General features: G+C 53.8%; 1 protein-coding gene across 4 annotated transcripts in view; it reads right to left on the reverse strand.

The window, feature by feature from the left end:
• Positions 1 to 3,679: 3,679 nt before the first annotated feature.
• The window catches only part of ASAP1 (ArfGAP with SH3 domain, ankyrin repeat and PH domain 1), a 403,335-nt gene continuing 387,831 nt past the window's right edge, over positions 3,680 to 19,183 (reverse strand). For 3 of the 4 annotated variants that reach the window (XM_066578798.1, XM_066578796.1, XM_066578797.1), the window contains 5 exons: positions 16,239 to 16,296; positions 13,452 to 13,510; positions 9,123 to 9,625; positions 6,843 to 6,965; positions 3,680 to 5,412 (listed from right to left, as the gene is read on the reverse strand). In XM_066578798.1, coding sequence (XP_066434895.1) covers positions 5,338 to 5,412; positions 6,843 to 6,965; positions 9,123 to 9,625; positions 13,452 to 13,510; positions 16,239 to 16,296 — 818 coding nt within the window. In that variant the 3' untranslated portion in view covers positions 3,680 to 5,337. The remainder of the gene's footprint in view (positions 5,413 to 6,842; positions 6,966 to 9,122; positions 9,626 to 13,451; positions 13,511 to 16,238; positions 16,297 to 19,183) is intronic. The other variant, XM_066578799.1, reaches the window with a different exon arrangement.

Below are 19,183 nucleotides of genomic sequence, written 5' to 3' on the forward strand. Positions count from 1 at the left end.
GCAGTATATGGTGGAAGGTCCGGACTGCAGGAGGCTGGTTCACCCCCGACTCTTCGCCTGTGAAGCCGTTGTGATGGATGTAGTGTATGGTGGAAGGTCTGGACTGCAGGTAGTCGGTTCACCCTGGACTCTTCTCCGGTGAAGCCAAGCTGTTGTGATGGATGTAGTATATTGTGAAAGGTCCAGACTGCAGGAGGCTGGTTCACCCCCGACTCTTCGCCTGTGAAGGTGTTGTGATGAATGTAGTGTATGGTGGAAGGTCTGGACTGCAGGAGGCCGATTCACCCTGGACTCTTCTCTTCTGAAGCTGTTGTGATGGATGCAGTATACGGTGGAAGGTCCGGACTGCAGGAGGACGGTTTACTCCGGAATCTTCTCATGTGAAGCTGTTGTGATGGATGTAGTATATGGTGGAAGGTCCGGACTGCAGGAGGCTGGTTCACCCCCGACTCTTCGCCTGTGAAGCCGTTGTGATGGATGTAATGTATGGTGGAAGGTCTGGACTGCAGGCGGTCGGTTCACCCTGGACTCTTCTCTGGTGAAGCCAAGCTGTTGTGATGGATGTAGTATATTGTGAAAGGTCTGGACTGCATACATTTGGTTCACCCCGGACTCTTCTTCTGTGAAGTTGTTGTGATGGATGTAGTATATTGTTAAAGGTCTGGACTGCATACAGTTGGTTCACCCCGGACTCTTCTTCTGTGAAGTGGTTGTGATGGATGTAGTATATGGTGGAAGGTTCGGACTGCAGGTGGCCGGTTCACCCCCGACTCTTCTTCTATAGCCATGCTGTTGTGATGGATGCAGTATATGGTGGAAGGTCTGGACTGCAGGCGGTCGGTTCACCCCGGACTCTTCTCCTGTGATGCTGTTGTGATGGATGCAGTATGTGGTGGAAGGTCCGGACTGCAGGCGGCTGGTTAACCTCAGACTCTGCTCTTGTGAAGGCATGCTGTTGTGATGGATGCAGTACATGGTGAAAGGTCTGGACTGCAGGCGGCTGCTTCACCCCGGACTCTTCTCCTGTGAAGCCATGCTGTAGTGATGGAAGGTCTGGACTACAGGCGGTCGGTTCACCCCGGACTCTTCTCTTGTGAAGCCATGCTGTTGTGATGGATGCAGTATATAGTGGAAGGTCCGGACTGCAGGCGATTGGTTCACCCTGGACTCTTCTCTTGTGAAGCCATGCTGTTGTGATAGATGCTGTACATGGTCAAAGGTCTGGACTGCAAGCGGCCGGTTTACCCTGGATTCTTCTCCTGTGAAGCCATGCCGTTGTGAAGGATGCAGTATGTGATGGAAGGTCCGGACTGCAGATGGCCGGTTCACCCCGGACTCTTTTCCTGTGAAGCTGTTGTGATGGATGCTACTATATGGTGGAAGGTCTGGACTGCAGGCAGCCGGTTCACCCTGGACTCTTCTCCTGTGATGCTGTTGTGAAAGGATGCAGTATGTGCTGGAAGGTCCGGATTGCAGGCGGCTGGTGTACCCCAGACTCTTCTACTGTGAAGCTGTGGTGATGGATATAGTATGTGGTGGAAGGTCTGGACTGAAGGCAGCCGGTTCACCCCGGACTCCTCCTGTGAAGCAATGCTGTAGTGATGGATGTAGTATATGGTGGAAGGTCTGGACTGCAGGCGGCTGATTTACCTCGGACTCTTCTCCTGTGAAGCCATGCTGTTGTAAGGGATGTCGTATATGATGGAAGGTCCGGACTGCAGGGGGCGGGTTCACCCCGGACTCTTCTCCTGTAAAGCCATGCTGTTGTGATGGATGCAGTATATGGTGAAAGGTCTGGACTGCAGGCCGACAGTTCTCCCCGGACTCTTCTTCTGTGAAGCTGTTGTGATGGATGCAGTATGTGGTGGAAGGTCCAGACTGCAGGAGGCCGGTTCACCACGGACTCTTCGCCTGTGAAGGTGTTGTGATGGATGCAGTATATGGTGGAAGGTCCGGACTGCAGGCGGCCGGTTCACCCCGGACTCTTCACCTGTGAAGCTGTTGTGATGGATGTAGTGTATCGTGGAAGGTGTGGACTGCAGGTGGCCGGTTCACCCCGGACTCTTCTGTGAAGCTGTTGTGATGGATGCAGTATGTGGTGGAAAGTCTGGACTGCAGGTGGCCGATTCACCTCAGACTCCTCTTCTGTGAAGCTGTTGTGATGGATGCAGTAGGTGTTTTAGCATTGTCTTGCTGAAATATACAAAGCTTCCTCTAAACGAGACGTCTGGATGGAGCATAGGTTGTTCATCATTGATCGTGCCCATGCCATAGGCACTAATACTATACCATCAGAGATACAGGAGTGTGTGCTGATAACAAGCTGGATGGTTCCTCTCCTTTTGAGTCTGCAGGGCAAGGTGTCCATGGTTTCCAAAAAGAATTTCACATTTTGATTCCTCTGACCACAGAACAGCTTTCCATTTTGCCTCAGTCCATTGTAAATGCACTTTGGCCCAGAGAAGACGCCGGTGTTCCTGCATTGTGTTGATATACAGCTTCTTTTCTGAATGATACAGCTGTAACACGGATTTGTGGATTCACTGGTGAAAGGTGTTCACAGACAGTGATTTCTGGGAGTATTCCTGACCCCATGCGGTGATTGTATTATATAATCATGCCTGTTTTTAATGCAGTGATGCCTGAGGGGCCATAGGTCCCCAGCATCCAATATTGACAGTCGGCCTTGTCCCCTGTGCTCATGAATTTATTCACATTTTCTGAACTATTTGCTGTTATGTACTGTAGATTGTAGAAGATTCAAAGTCTTAGCAATTTTACATTGAGGAACACTTTCCGTACGTTATTCCACAATTTGTAGATGCAGTTTTTCACAGACTGGTGACCTGTGACCATCTTTAGTTCTCAGGGACTCGGATTCTCTAACAGCTCTTGTTATACACAGTCGTGTTGACCCTCCAGTTGTTAATCATGACTATCACTTACTTTTCCAGCCTTCTGTTACCCCTGCCCCAACGTTTGAGAGATGTGTTGCTGCCAGCAATTTCTAAAGGAGTTACATTTTTCTGATATGTTCTGTTGGGAATCATATCGGCTTCAATAAGATTTCCACATCATTACATTCTTTCCTTCTTTACAAGTTACACAGCATTCTAACTTTTTGGAATTTGGGTTGTATTTTTGGGCATGGCTAGCAAAATGTAAGAAATATAATAAAAACAAACAAGCATTTATTTGGAGAACTATCTTAAGTCTGGCTTATTTGAGTATGCAAAAGAGGCAGATAGTGGAACTTACTGATTTCAATGGGCTTGTTCACATTTCTGGATTTTGCACGGGAATTTGGACATTTCGTGTGCAAAAAATAAAAAAAATAAAATGTTCTATTTTTCTGCGTATTTGCACACAAAAGGTCCTCATAAAAATGGTTGTGCAAATGTGTGTGCAATAGGCAAGCAGATGCGTGACACTGCGCTGGAAAGAGAACGCATCTGGAACTAATTAGCCATTTCAATTAGTGCCTTTGTTTGCCGCATGCAAATGTACAGGAGTTGCAGGGACAAAAAAGTACAGTAAAATACGCCGATGCATGCAAAAAAGCTCAGTTTATTCCAAAAAAACAGCGCCCAGGTTTGCACAACGCTCTTCCGCTTGTGTGAGGCCAGCCTTCACATCTGTCACATTCTTGTATCACTCAATATTTATAGTAAAAACACCATTTTGTTTTCGCCACTTTAAACATTTTTATTAATTTAAAATATGGAATGATTAATAAAATGCGCCGTGACTCTGCGGTAGAAACAGGATCCTGTACCATGAGGGCTAATACTCTGCAGGGTAACTCACAGCCGGGAGCGACGCTGCGGCCCCACTCGCCTCACCTTCCTCTGCTTACATCCGGCCGCGGCTCTTAAGAGTATTGCTGAAATACTTGAAAAGAAGTTTGTTCTTGAGTTTTTTCCTCCTCCGACAGACTCCATCATGGATATCGGCAGAACTGCAGACCAATTTACGGTTTTCTTTAATGGTCACATCAAATATTTTGGCCGGAGGGGAAAAAAATATAAATAAAATATTTCTACATGCAGAACATATGAGCCTGTAAGATCCCCGGAATACAGAAGGGCCCAGGAATGAGAGAAAGAAGAGTTGTCAACTTTGTGTGGGTACATTGCAAAATAAAAAAGACATTAAAGCGGAGCCGCTGCGACAGTATGCACAACGTGTGTCCGCTCTACCTATCACCACAATGAACAAAGCTCCAGTCCATAACACAACGATCCGGCAGCAGCCCAGACGAGGAGTCGTGCGGCGCGGTGAGTGGAGGGACCCCTCCGGCGTCTGCGTTTAACACCTCCGTGATCAGCTTCTATGGAACTAACAATATACATTTCAGTCCGTTCCGCTTTTCATCTATGAATAATTTATGGTACAGTTTAAATAATACAAAAAAATGTAAAAAAAAAAGTAATATTATACACAGGTGTAAGATGTCCACGAGGGCCGGAGGCCGCAGCCATGGTTTTACCGCATTGTACGTAATACTGTCTACGTGACATAGAACTCTCTAGTGGAACAACTCCATCCTCGCAGCTCTACAACAAGTAGAAGGACGAGACCGCCGGCCCCAAAACGCATTACAGGCTTCAAGTATTCTGGAGTTTTTTCTCTTTTTCATGTTGTTGTGAGGCATGCAGAATGGAAACAGACTAATACGGGTTTAGCGGTCGTTAGATTGAAGTCAAACGGAAAATGTTCTGTTTTAATATATAGATTTCTGTATATTATATATATGTATATCACTTCTAATAAAGAAGCCTTTAGATAGAAATATAGCCTTTCTTACTACTTGTAGCAAAGTAACAGTTATGTGCTGCAAAAAAGGTAAAAAACAAACGAGTGCGGAAATACTTGGATGGTTACTTTCCAAAAACTCTCTTGAAATGGTTCAATCCGTAATAAATACGCAGGGCGATTGCTTCGCGGGTGGGAATACTAGTGGGGCGGATTTGCACGCCTTCCCTTCCCCCCTCCCCAGAACTGTATGTGATACTGAAAACGACTATGTGACCAGGGAACGAGTGCAGAATATATATTGTATCTCTAGGCATGTGGACAAGACAGCTCTGGCGGTACATGAAGGTGCTGCTATAACTGGGGGAGCCAGAGAAGCGAGGGAGAGGCGGCAGCGGCTTCTCTGGCGGTCGTAATACTGGCGGATAACATCATACATTTACAATACACAGAATGGAAGTGCTGGACGACGAGAACCGGAGCTTATATACAGAGGCGGGGACGCCGGGACGAGGCGGGGACGCCGGGACGAGGCGGGGACGCCGGGACGCCGCTGATTTGTCACACTTAAACATCCAGGTTCTATTCGGACAAGATGTGGACGAAGGACACCGGGAAGACTCCTTTTCTGTCTGGATTTCCTTCAATGTGACCGATCTAGAGAGAAAAGAAAAAAATTCACCTTAAATCAAAAAAGGAAGAGGGGGATTAAATGAAGGCGGTGCTTGTAGTTCTGGTTCTTGTATATTGTAAGTACCCCGTCTATTAAAGGGGTACTCCTACTTCTAGCTTTTTGCTGCAGGAAGCAGACGGCTCCATACATTGCCCAGTGGTTCGTTTTGGTCCTATTGATGTGAATAGGACTTAGAATGCAGTACCAATCCAAGCCACTGCACAATGTTTGGCGCCCTCTACTTCCTCTGGCAAAAAGTAGGAGAACCCCTTTAATAGACAGATACTTAAAATATGCAAGAACCAGAATTACAAGTGCTTTCTTTGTATATTTTATTCCCCTTTAATCACATTTGAGTCTTATATTCCCTCACAGTACACTAGCGTCTTTCTCCCTAGTAGTCAGAGCAGGGCATCTCCCTCCAACCCAAAAGTTACATTAGGGCCTCCAGTCTAGTAGTTACAACAGCACCTCAACCCTAACAGTCAAGGCAAGGCATTCCCTTCCAGCAACCCATTAGTTATAACAGTGCGTGACCCTTACTAGTCACAGCAGTATATCCCATCCCATAGTGGCAGCAGGACCTGAACCTTTCATTCAAAAGGCACAGACGGGCAGGGCCTCCGCCCCCTCCTGCCCAGCAGCCACAGGCGAGCGGGGCCTCGGCCCCCCTGCCCAGCAACCACAGGCGGGCGGGGCCTCGGCCCCCCTGCCCAGCAACCACAGGCGGGCGGGCCTCGGCCCCCCTGCCCAGCAACCACAGGCGGGCGGGCCTCGGCCCCCCTGCCCAGCAACCACAGGCGGGCGGGCCTCCGCCCCCCTGCCCAGCAACCACAGGCGGGCGGGCCTCCGCCCCCCTGCCCAGCAACCACAGGCGGGCGGGCCTCCGCCCCCCTGCCCAGCAACCACAGGCGGGCGGGCCTCCGCCCCCCTGCCCAGCAACCACAGGCGGGCGGGGCTCCGCCCCCTGCCCAGTAACCACAGGCGGGCGGGCCTCCGCCCCCTGCCCAGTAACCACAGGCGGGCGGGCCTCCGCCCCCCTGCCCAGTAACCACAGGCGGGCGGGCCTCCGCCCCCCTGCCCAGTAGCCACAGGCGGGCGGGCCTCCGCCCCCCTGCCCAGTAGCCACAGGCGGGCGGGCCTCCACCCCCTGCCCAGTAACCACAGGCGGGCGGACCTTCATCCCCCTGCCCAGTAACCACAGGCGGGCAGGCCTTCGCCCCCCTGCCCAGTAACCACAGGCGGGCGGGCCTCCATCCCCCTGCCCAGTAACCACAGGCAGGCAGGCCTTCGCCCCCCTGCCCAGTAACCACAGGCGGGCAGGCCTCCGCCCCTTCACCTTACAGGCCTGGCTGAAGTGAACTCCTAGCTGTTTGCTGCTCTTCCTGCCTGCGGAGTATTTCCGGCCACTCACCCACCACTCGTGGTCCTCTTCACCAGTCACTATGATCACCTCTCCCTCAACGAAGGTCAGCTCATCGTCATTGTCCGCCTGACAGTCGTATATCGTCTTCACTCTCTTCAGTTTAGTTTTCCCCTTAAATGAAAAAAGGAATTAGTTTTCTTTTTTGGCCTTCCCCGTCTGGGGTAAATATTAGATTTTAATGGGTTGGACTTTTACGTTCATGCGACACGGTTAAAAACATTAGTATTTTTTCTACACTTTTAATAAGTTTCCAAAGGAGACTTGAACTTCTGATCATTTGCGCTCTTGAACTATACACTGCAGTACTTCAGTATTTGAGTATATAGTAGTTTTTGATGTTACCTCAGGCAGGGCTTGATAGGCACATGGAGACTCCAGTAGGCTCTGGACTGCCATGCTAGCCAATCAGAACCCTACAATCACGCTGTGGAGGGTGCATATGGGGTGCGGCAAGCCACCCTCCTCCCGCTGACTGTTCAGGTGTGCTGTCAGCTTTGACCGCGGCATCTAAACAGTTGACTGCAGTGATCGGGGTCCGTGTGAAGGTGGTTTTCTATAATTATTACAGATTGTGTAAAGAAATGAAATACAAATAAAAGCAGAAAGCGGCAGAGCAACACCTCGATATATTCAAGATCTCTGCTTGTTGTCGGTGAATGGAAGCATTTTCGCTTCTATCCAGAGCTGAAGCATGACTATAAAATACTGGGCACTAAAAGCAACAGCTTGGAAGCCCCTCCCCCACATCAGCTACGGAGTCGGAGTAACCGCCGCTATGTATCATGTAGAAACATAAGACACATAACAGTCACTACTTCCACGGGTCCCGTACTCCCAGCATGCACACGTATGCAGCCCTGTACATGGAGGGGTATTCTGTGCAATGCAGGATGAGCGTTGGAGGGCCGCACAGCACGGTCCGCCATCATTGGAGGTATGCCACTGCTCCTGAGGTTGAGAACCCATCATGATTAACCCCTTAATGCAATCTGATGTACAGCACGATGAAGCGGGTTGGGAGGTGGCTGCCTATTTCAGATACTGGGCAACTCCACTTCAATAGAAACCCCATGTATTAAAATAATAAATGAACTTACCCCTCCGTGACCCCCGGGATCCAGCGCTGCAGCTCCACTGTGGTCCCAGTGATTGTTTAGCTTAATGATGTCACAGGAAATCAGGTGACTGCCATAGCCAATCAGAGGCAGTAGCATCATGTTTCTGAACGTCTGGCATCAAGGAGCTCAAGATGTGAGTGCCGATGCCAGGAAAATGAGCAGTGATGCTGCAGCTTCTCATTGGCTGCAGCAGTCACCTGATTTCCTGTGATATCATCAGTCACAATAATCACTGGGACCACAGTGGGCTGCAGTGCTGGATCCTGGTGGCTGGGAGGGGTAAGTACAGTTCACTTTATTAGTATCAGTCCTACTGAAATGGGATTGCCCAGTATCTGGAATACCCCTTTAACTCTGATCCAAGCCATTAACCATTTTTACATGCCGCTATCAATTCTGAATGGCCTGACAGAAGAAGGGGCTCCTTCAGTCTCCCCATTGACCTCACTGTGACTAGATCATGGGCAGCCTTGTCTTAAGAGGTTGTGCAAGGTATAAAGATATCTCCTATCCACAGGACCTCCGAGACCCCCACTAATCCCGAGAATGGTGGGAGATGAGCGTATGCACCACCACTCCATTCCTTTGAAAGGGAAGTGCTGGAAATTGCTCGTCAATCTCTGGCGCTCCCATTAAAAAGAATTGGAACGGTGGCGCTCAGGCTCGACCGCTGCTCCATTCATAAAGGGACCTCTGGGGCCTCAATTTTCATTGGGAGTTCTAACAGTTGGATCCCCACCAATCATGCAGTAACTCCCAAACCTGTGGACAGGCGATCTCTTTAAACCTTGGCACAACCCCTTTAAGTCAGGCATTTAGTTTATTAAAGGGGTTTTCCAGGCGCCCTCAATCATCTGTCATGTCCCCATCGATCCTACAGATAGGCTATTAGTTTTTTAATCATTAAAAGCCCCCTTAAGACTCTCAATCAGAACTCTGTCCTGTAACCCGCAGCCCTGCTGGCAGGAGAGGTGTCAGGATCTAGAGGGACTGACAGCAAGCGGAGATCCTGAAACACAATGTATAGCGGAAAGTCGTAAAACCTGTTACACCCTGGTGAAGCTACATTTACATATTAATCGGAGAACCCCTTTACGTAACGCCATAGAGGGACCAACACCGCTGCCGGGTCTCCTTGGAGGACACTTACTGTGTTGATCTTGCGAGGGAGCGGCACGGGCGTTTCTGGAAGAGGAGGAGGGCCGTCACTGGAAGCCTCGGAGCCCTGTTTCTGGACAGGCGTGTGGTCAGCAGGCTGCGAGTTCTGTGTCCCCTCGGCTGGCTGAGAGTTCTGGTTCGCCTCTGGGGTCTGAGGTTTAGGCTCTGCTACTGGTGCTTTGGGCACCAAGTCTGCCAGGTTGGGTTTGGGTGGAAGATCCTTGAGCTGCGGCTTGGGAGGTAGGTCTCCGAGCTGCGGCTTGGGAGGTAAGTCTCCGAGCTGCGGCTTGGGAGGCAGCTCTCCCGGCTTTGGCGGTAGATCTGCGACGTGTGGCTTCTGTGTGAATTCAGAATGTTGCGGTTTTGGAGGAAGATCGGCAAGTTGTGGCTTCTGAAGAAAGTCTCCCGGCTGCGGTGATTTCTGGAAGATGTCCGGCTGCTGGCTGTATTTCTCCATAGAGAGATGATGAGTGGTGTCTATTTTTCTAAGAGCGACTACGAAGGAGAGCAGAAAACACAGATGAGTGAGCGGGACGGAGCGTTGTACTGCGACTACGGCAGCGATAACCATATAAACCTCCACGCCGCTACCTTACCGCCCCTATACTGCAGAGTGGCTGAATCCAATGAGCGCAGAGCGACATCTTGGTTGGCGCTCGTATCGCTCTTACATGGGCTGAGGGGATGAATGATGGCTGGTGGGATTACTCGCCCTGTAGACCGCTCTACGCCGCCGCCTTCACACGAGATGAACTGCCGATCGGGGAGCATTAGCGCTGCAAGCGAACGATCAGCTGATGCACAAGCGTTCCCTTGCCCAGGGCCCAGCAGTCAGGGAACGAGTGCTCATACATTGGGACCGGATGCTCAGTCCTTGGAGAACGACTTCTATCCTTGTCTCAGCACTCTAAGGCCCAAGGAGCTCAGCGAGGTTCTGTTCAGACCCGTCAGAATTCCGGCAGGAAGAAGGTACAAATCTTGTCGCACAACGCGGCTGCCAGAGACTTTACAGTAAGAAGTAGGCGGCCGCACGATCCGACAGGTTTACTAACGATAGAAACTAAGATGCTGGCAGAGCTGGGGAACCCATCAGCCCCCTGACCGCTGCGTCTACGAGCGCACTACGTAGTCAGGTTACAGGAGGTTCGCACTTACAATGGCGCGGTCCCACAGCCCAGGATCAGGCTCCATTACTACTTGGGGTCCATATATGTCCTCTGGGTGCGGGGTCTGCATGGAGTGGGATCGGATGCTAAGACAGCGCTGACTGACTGACTCGCCAAAAGTTCTCCAACTTCCCGATGTCATAGAAACATGAATTTTGGCACGAGCATAGATTATCTCCAAAATAGGAAAAGTAATTGGGTCCCAACTCGATTATTTAATTCTAGCGCAAAAGAATTGGCGTCCAAATTTAACATACATAATCTAAATCACTCACTTCCCAATGTCATAGAAACGGGAAATTTGGCACGAGCATTGATTATGTCATAAATAGGAAAAGCTAATGGGTCCCAACTCCATTATTCAATTCTATGCGCAAAAGAATTAGCGTCCAAATTTTCTGTATGTAATCTAATTCTCTCACTTCCTGATGTCATTTTATATAAAGGAAACGTCGCATGGTTACCTCCACGTGGTGTTTTCTGGGTAACGCAGAGAACTATGCAAAATGGTGAACATATTTTTTTCCCGGTATCTCTAAAGTAACCACGACTTCATAAGATTTTCCGTGTGAACACCAGATAAACACCAGTACCAAATTAACTCGGGCGAAGCCGTGTATATCAGCTAGTGAATGAATAAATGCTTGTGACGCATCAACGACCACCGGTCAGCATACGGTATAACGCGCCGGAGGGCCCCAGCGGTCAGCGTACGGTATAATGCGCCGGAGGGCCCCAGCGGTCAGCGTACGGTATAACGCGCCGGAGGGCCCCAGCGGTCAGCGTACGGTATAGCGTGCCGGAGGGCCCCAGCGGTCAGCGTACGGTGTAAGGCGCCGGAGGGCCCCAGCGGTCAGCGTACGGTGTAACGCGCCGGAGGGCCCCAGCGGTCAGCGTACGGTATAACGTGCCGGAGGGCCCCAGCGGTCAGCGTACGGTATACACACCGGACGGCCCCAGCGGTCAGCGTACGGTATACACACCGGACGGCCCCAGCGGTCAGCGTACGGTATACACACCGGACGGCCCCAGCGGTCAGCGTACAGTATACACACCGGACGGCCCCAGCGGTCAGCGTACAGTATACACATCGGACGGCCCCAGCGGTCAGCGTACAGTATACACATCGGACGGCCCCAGCGGTCAGCATACAGTATACACACCGGAGGGCCCCAGCGGTCAGCATACAGTATACACACCGGACGGCCCCAGCGGTCAGCGTACAGTATGCACACCGGACGGCCCCAGCGGTCAGCGTACAGTATGCACACCGGACGGCCCCAGCGGTCAGCGTACAGTATGCACACCGGACGGCCCCAGCGGTCAGCGTACAGTATACACACCGGACGGCCCCAGCGGTCAGCGTACAGTATACACATCGGACGGCCCCAGCGGTCAGCGTACGGTATACACACCGGACGGCCCCAGCGGTCAGCATACAGTATACACACCGGACGGCCCCAGCGGTCAGCGTACAGTATGCACACCGGACGGCCCCAGCGGTCAGCGTACAGTATGCACACCGGACGGCCCCAGCGGTCAGCATACAGTATACACACCGGAGGGCCCCAGCGGTCAGCGTACAGTATACACACCGGACGGCCCCAGCGGTCAGCATACAGTATACACACCGGACGGCCCCAGCGGTCAGCGTACAGTATACACACCGGACGGCCCCAGCGGTCAGCATACAGTATACACACCGGACGGCCCCAGCGGTCAGCGTACAGTATGCACACCGGACGGCCCCAGCGGTCAGCGTACGGTATAACAGGTGGGAGAAAAGTTTTATTATTGTGAGGAAACAAAAAAACTGTTTCCATATTTAAATAAAAAATGAAAACAAAGAGCAGATTTTGGCGTCACGACGTATAAAGTAACATTATTTATCCGCACGGCGTCTGAAGAATGACGACACAGCGGCCTGCACTCCGGGGGGGGGGGCCTGCACTCCGGGGGGGCCGCAGGCGGGCGCGCCGACGGACGGATCACCTCATATCAAAAATAATTTAATTTTCTAAAGTTATTTATTTTTTGCAGCAAAACTCCAAAAACACAAAAACACTATAAATGTACGTTTAGTGTCGCAGCCATCGCACCGCCCCTCAGAATGAAGTCATGGCGTCGGTTTTGCCGCGGACGCCGCAGGAACAACATATATGGTACATTAAATACAACCAGGGAGGAATCCAACCCAAGGAACAAGGAGCCCCGGCGGGGTGAGCCGTAATACCCGAAGCGACCCACAGAGTGACAGGACGGCCGCCCCTCCGCATGATGCCAATCGCTAGTCACGTCTGACAGTCTGGTTGCCATGAGGACACACTCTGACTACCTCAGTCTCTTCAATGAGGTTGTCAGCTACCGGGTCCCTGGCAACCAGTCAGTCACCGGCTACTCAGAAGGGGCGAGGAGGGTTCACAGGACTTCCCTCTGTCTCTTAAAGGGGTTTTCAGGGGCCCCTTTATCTGATTAGTGGGTTCCACCCTTCAAGACCCCCCACAGATATCTGTTAAGAGTCTGCGACCCTCCACTGCCCAGCAGACCCAGCGCCGGGGGCCACAGACCCCGATGACCGATCCTGAGGGCGGCTCATCACGACTCGGAGCAGAACTTCCTCATCAACTCCAAGAATGACAACGATCAACAGATGTAGCAGAGCTGAGCGGTTACTTGGCACAACACAACTTGGTAGCTGAGGTTTACCAGGGATTGCGGGCGGCTACGGCTCCCGGCTGGAGATGGCCGGCCTTCATGAACGGGCCGAGCCGACAGGCAGTTTTATGGCCGCAGAACCTGAGCGATGGAAGGATAAGCGCTGCAGTCGTTGGCAGCGTTTACACGGAACGATCGTCGTTCGCCAGCGAGAGCGTGAATGACTCCACATTACACAGCCGCACACCGCCAACACCAGCGCTACAGCGGTAGGACTACAATCGGGCAAACCAGAAGAAACATGGCCAATCCACAGAGCGTCAGGCGCGTTCCGCTCCGCTGCGTCAGGCGGGTTCGGCTCCGCTACGTCAGGCGGGTTCGGCTCCGCTACGTCAGGCGGGTTCGGCTCCGCTACGTCAGGCGCGTTCGGCTCCGCTACATCAGGCAAACAATAAACAGCACGGACACAGGACAATACACACATGCGGTCAGCCACGTACCTTTCTGAGGTAGTTTTGGCAATACTCGGGGCCCTAATGTAGTTTTTGTAGATCCGGTGCTAAAAAGGGCAGAAAGAAAAAAGAGAAAAAACACGATAAAGCAACAACACGAGATGTGAGGAGGGGGCGCTCTGTGCAGAGGGGATGTACTGCCTGCACCATGGGCGAGGGTCTTATATATGAGATGTGAGGAGGGGGCGCTCTGTGCAGAGGGGATGTACTGCCTGCACCATGGGCGAGGGGCCTTATATATGAGATGTGAGGAGGGGGCGCTCTGTGCAGAGGGGATGTACTGCCTGCACCATGGGCGAGGGTCTTATATATGAGATGTGAGGAGGGGGCGCTCTGTGCAGAGGGGATGTACTGCCTGCACCATGGGCGAGGGTCTTATATATGAGATGTGAGGAGAGGGCGCTCTGTGCAGAGGGGATGTACTGCCTGCACCATGGGCGAGGGGCTTATATATGAGATGTGAGGAGGGGGCGCTCTGTGCAGAGGGGATGTACTGCCTGCACCATGGGCGAGGGTCTTATATATGAGATGTGAGGAGGGGGCGCTCTGTGCAGAGGGGATGTACTGCCTGCACCATGGGCGAGGGGCCTTATATATGAGATGTGAGGAGGGGGCGCTCTGTGCAGAGGGGATGTACTGCCTGCACCATGGGCGAGGGTCTTATATATGAGATGTGAGGAGGGGGCGCTCTGTGCAGAGGGGATGTACTGCCTGCACCATGGGCGAGGGGCCTTATATATGAGATGTGAGGAGGGGGCGCTCTGTGCAGAGGGGATGTACTGCCTGCACCATGGGCGAGGGTCTTATATATGAGATGTGAGGAGGGGGCGCTCTGTGCAGAGGGGATGTACTGCCTGCACCATGGGCGAGGGTCTTATATATGAGATGTGAGGAGAGGGCGCTCTGTGCAGAGGGGATGTACTGCCTGCACCATGGGCGAGGGGCTTATATATGAGATGTGAGGAGGGGGCGCTCTGTGCAGAGGGGATGTACTGCCTGCACCATGGGCGAGGGTCTTATATATGAGATGTGAGGAGGGGGCGCTCTGTGCAGAGGGGATGTACTGCCTGCACCATGGGCGAGGGGCCTTATATATGAGATGTGAGGAGGGGGCGCTCTGTGCAGAGGGGATGTACTGCCTGCACCATGGGCGAGGGTCTTATATATGAGATGTGAGGAGGGGGCGCTCTGTGCAGAGGGGATGTACTGCCTGCACCATGGGCGAGGGTCTTATATATGAGATGTGAGGAGAGGGCGCTCTGTGCAGAGGGGATGTACTGCCTGCACCATGGGCGAGGGGCTTATATATGAGATGTGAGGAGGGGGCGCTCTGTGCAGAGGGGATGTACTGCCTGCACCATGGGCGAGGGTCTTATATATGAGATGTGAGGAGGGGGCGCTCTGTGCAGAGGGGATGTACTGCCTGCACCATGGGCGAGGGGCCTTATATATGAGATGTGAGGAGGGGGCGCTCTGTGCAGAGGGGATGTACTGCCTGCACCATGGGCGAGGGTCTTATATATGAGATGTGAGGAGGGGGCGCTCTGTGCAGAGGGGATGTACTGCCTGCACCATGGGCGAGGGGCCTTATATAGCAGCCAACGAGCGCGGCCACCTTAGTGGGCTCAGCCATTCTCCCCGCTCGTCTGTTGGCTGACTGCTGGCCTTCAGAGAGTTGTGTCTATGGCGCGGGCGCGGCGGTAAACGCAAACTTACCATTCATTTCAAAGGTAATACCAAATGTGACCACTGCAGTGCGATCAGCGCCATCTGCTCCCTGCAGCGCACCACACCCTTCACCATCTACTATTAACCCCTTAACGCCCCAGTTACATCATGGGGGGCACAGGTTTTGTTTAGAGTGGGATTGGGGGGGGGCATACATGGCTGGTCCCGGCTGACAGACCCCGCAGCAGCTGCCATCAGTGTGAATGTTGATCGCAGCTCTTAACCCTTTAAATGGTGATGCATCATCACGAGAAAATCACACTGATGGTCCGTATGATATCACTGCGTCTTCTTGCAGCAATACCGCAATTTTGTAGCACCATATGCGAGGATTTTCAGGAGGGGAGGGCTTGAAATATAAGCCCTACCCTGAAAATCAGCCATAGCTGAAGAAAAAAATAAAGAAACGTGTACATCACCTCTCCTGCGCTGTCCAGGGTGCCGCCGCAGTGTCTTTCCGGGTCCCGGCACGGATCATCATTTTCTCCTCTGGTCGAGGATTAAAAAATACCCGCCTACAGGAAGCGCTGGCTGTGATTGGCTGATGCTTAGTGAATCACAGCCAGCGCTTCCAGAAGGTGGGGATTTTTCAATTCCTGTCCAGAAGATGATGAAGAGAAGCAGTGCCAGGACCCGGGGAGACGCAGCGGTGGTGAGCTCCGTGGACTCCTTCTATTTCTTCCTGCAGTCAGGGTTAGAGGAGAGCTTTAACATTTCCTGCTGTCAAAGTTGCATCGCAGCGAAACAGAGGAGGGCGCCATGGGGAAACGTGGGCTACAAAACCCCACGAGGCGCGTGCATGACGCCGGACCCGCGAGGTTTAGGGGTCGGGATGTCAGAGGTTACAAAACATCGTGGAAGGAACCCAGAGGAGAGCAGGGGCCGAACATACATGCGGTGTGCTGCAATGTAGCAACGGGACTGTTGGCCGTGTGAAGGAGGCCTGATGGCAGCTGCAAACCGTCTAATCTCCAGAAGAGACTCAGTGCTGAACGGAGCACCCTCTAGTGGCCAACAGGAAAACTAGATTCTATTCACTGCCCTCACCTGGCGGAGTGAGTCAACCTCTCGAACTTATTCAGAGCCCTCTCTCCGGCGTCGTTACCTGCAAGAGACAGACAGGTGAGCAGACAAAACCTGAAAACAGCCAAGAAGGAGAGGAAACGGATGAAGAAGCTGCGGCAAACCGCAACCAGACTTACATGCAACTTGCTAGCTGCCCACTAGGGGGCGTGTCTATAAGGAAAGGGTATGAGGCAGGAGAGTAATAAAGTATCAGCACCCCAGAGAGAAGCAGAGGATTCTGGGACCTGAACAAGATGAGGAGGCGGTAATTAGTGGTGCAGATTTTGGGCCCACAGGACAGATCAGCTCAGCTGCATACAGCCGTGTGCCCGGCAACCTGAGGAACTACAAGTCCCAGCAGTCTGCAAACTGCGGCTCTTCAGCTGCAACATGCAGCACAGGGTGGACCAAGCGTTACTATAGCAACAGGAGATGTAACGTGGGATGTTGGCGAACTACAACTATGGCCGTGAGTCCTGCCACCCACTGGATGATTGTCGCACTCGCTGAGTAGCAGTGGGTAGCACTGGGGGCCACAGCGCCACCAGCAGCGCCACCAGCAGCCCCGCAGCCACAGCGCCACCAGCAGCCCCGCAGCCACAGCGCCACCAGCAGCCCCGCGGCCACAGCGCCACCAGCAGCCCCGCAGCCACAGCGCCACCAGCAGCCCCGCAGCCACAGCGCCACCAGCAGCCCCGCAGCCACAGCGCCACCAGCAGCCCCGCGGCCACAGCGCCACCAGCAGCCCCGCAGCCACAGCGCCACCAGCAGCCCCACAGCCACAGCGCCACCAGCAGCCCCGCGGCCACAGCGCCACCAGCAGCGCCGCGGCCACAGCGCCACCAGCAGCCCCGCGGCCACAGCGTGACCAGCAGCGCCACGGCCACAGCGCCACCAGCAGCCCCGCGGCCACAGCGCCACCAGCAGCCCCGCGGCCACAGCGCCACCAGCAGCCCCGCGGCCACAGCGCCACCAGCAGCGCCGCGGCCACAGCGCCACCAGCAGCGCCGCGGCCACAGCGCCACCAGCAGCGCCGCGGCCACAGCGCCACCAGCAGCGCCGCGGCCACAGCGTGACCAGCAGCGCCGCGGCCACAGCGCCACCAGCAGCGCCGCGGCCACAGCGCCACCAGCAGCGCCGCGGCCACAGCGCCACCAGCAACCCCGCGGCCACAGCGCCACCAGCAGCGCCGCGGACGATGTGTGATGTGAAGAATCTGTCAAATTTCTGAGGATTTACAGAAATACAGAACATGCCGCCATATTTTGATCTCACGGCATCTACAAAAGAGAAACCGCCCGTGTAACCACACCCACTGCGCATCTGTACTTTCTGTATCTCACCAGTGTTATACGAGGGACTGAGCCAATTACAACCCCCCCCCCCCCCCGCACGGCATCGAGGACCCCAGAAAAGGTGCCGCATTGTCATCACGCAAAGGACAGAATCCGCCAGCAACACAGGGGGACCATTTTGGTTTTTGTTTTAGGGTCCCACCCACTCTTTTACACGACAAGTGGGGCGACACCCATCAAACCTTATAGCCAAAACTAGCTGAGCTAGGACCCCCGCCGAAAGGGAGGCGGCCGAGAGGACACCCGAGCCGCTTCTGGAACTGAAGTCAATGAGAGATGCACACCAAGTGCGGCGCGGCACGCTATACCGTCACTGCGGCTCCTAACGGACACAGTGCAGTGCGGCACGCTATACCGTCTGCGCAGCTCCCAACAGAAACAGTGCAGTGCGGCACGCTATACCGTCACTGCGTCTCCTAACGGACACAGTGCAGCGGGGCACGCTATACCGTCACTGCGGCTCCTAACAGACACAGTGCAGTGCGGCACGCTATACCGTCACTGCGGCTCCTAACAGACACAGTGCAGTGCGGCACGCTATACCGTAACTGCGGCTCCTAACAGACACAGTGCAGTGCGGCACGCTATACCGTCACTGCGTCTCCTAACGGACACAGTGCAGCGCGGCACGCTATACCGTCACTGCGGCTCCTAACGGACACAGTGCAGTGCGGCACGCTATACCGTCACTGCGGCTCCTAACAGACACAGTGCAGCGCGGCACGCTATACCGTCACTGCGGCTCCTAACGGACACAGTGCAGTGCGGCACGCTATACCGTCTGCGCAGCTCCCAACAGAAACAGTGCAGTGCGGCATGCTATACCGTCACTGCGTCTCCTAACGGACACAGTGCAGCGGGGCACGCTATACCGTCACTGCGGCTCCTAACAGACACAGTGCAGTGCGGCACGCTATACCGTCACTGCGGCTCCTAACAGACACAGTGCAGTGCGGCACGCTATACCGTAACTGCGGCTCCTAACAGACACAGTGCAGTGCGGCACGCTATACCGTCACTGCGGCTCCTAACAGACACAGTGCAGTGCGGCACGCTATACCGTCACTGCGGCTCCTAACAGACACAGTGCAGCGCGGCATGCTATACCGTCACTGTGGCTCCTAACAGACACAGTGCAGCGCGACACGCTATACCGTCACTGCAGCTCCGAACCGACACAGTGCAGCGCGGCACGCTATACCGTCACTGCGGCTCCTAACAGACACAGTGCAGCGCGGCACGCTATACCGTCACTGCGGCTCCTAACCGACACAGTGCAGCGGGGCATGCTATACCGTCACTGCGACTCCTAACAGACACAGTGCAGCGCGGCATGCTATACCGTCACTGCGGCTCCTAACAGACACAGTGCAGCGCGGCACGCTATACCGTCACTGCGGCTCCTAACAGACACAGTGCAGTGCGGCACGCTATACCGTCACTGCGGCTCCTAACAGACACAGTGCAGTGCGGCACGCTATACCGTAACTGCGGCTCCTAACAGACACAGTGCAGTGCGGCACGCTATACCGTCACTGCGGCTCCTAACAGACACAGTGCAGTGCGGCACGC

This window comes from Eleutherodactylus coqui, chromosome 9, assembly GCF_035609145.1.
Source record: "Eleutherodactylus coqui strain aEleCoq1 chromosome 9, aEleCoq1.hap1, whole genome shotgun sequence".
Taxonomy (NCBI): domain Eukaryota; kingdom Metazoa; phylum Chordata; class Amphibia; order Anura; family Eleutherodactylidae; genus Eleutherodactylus; species Eleutherodactylus coqui.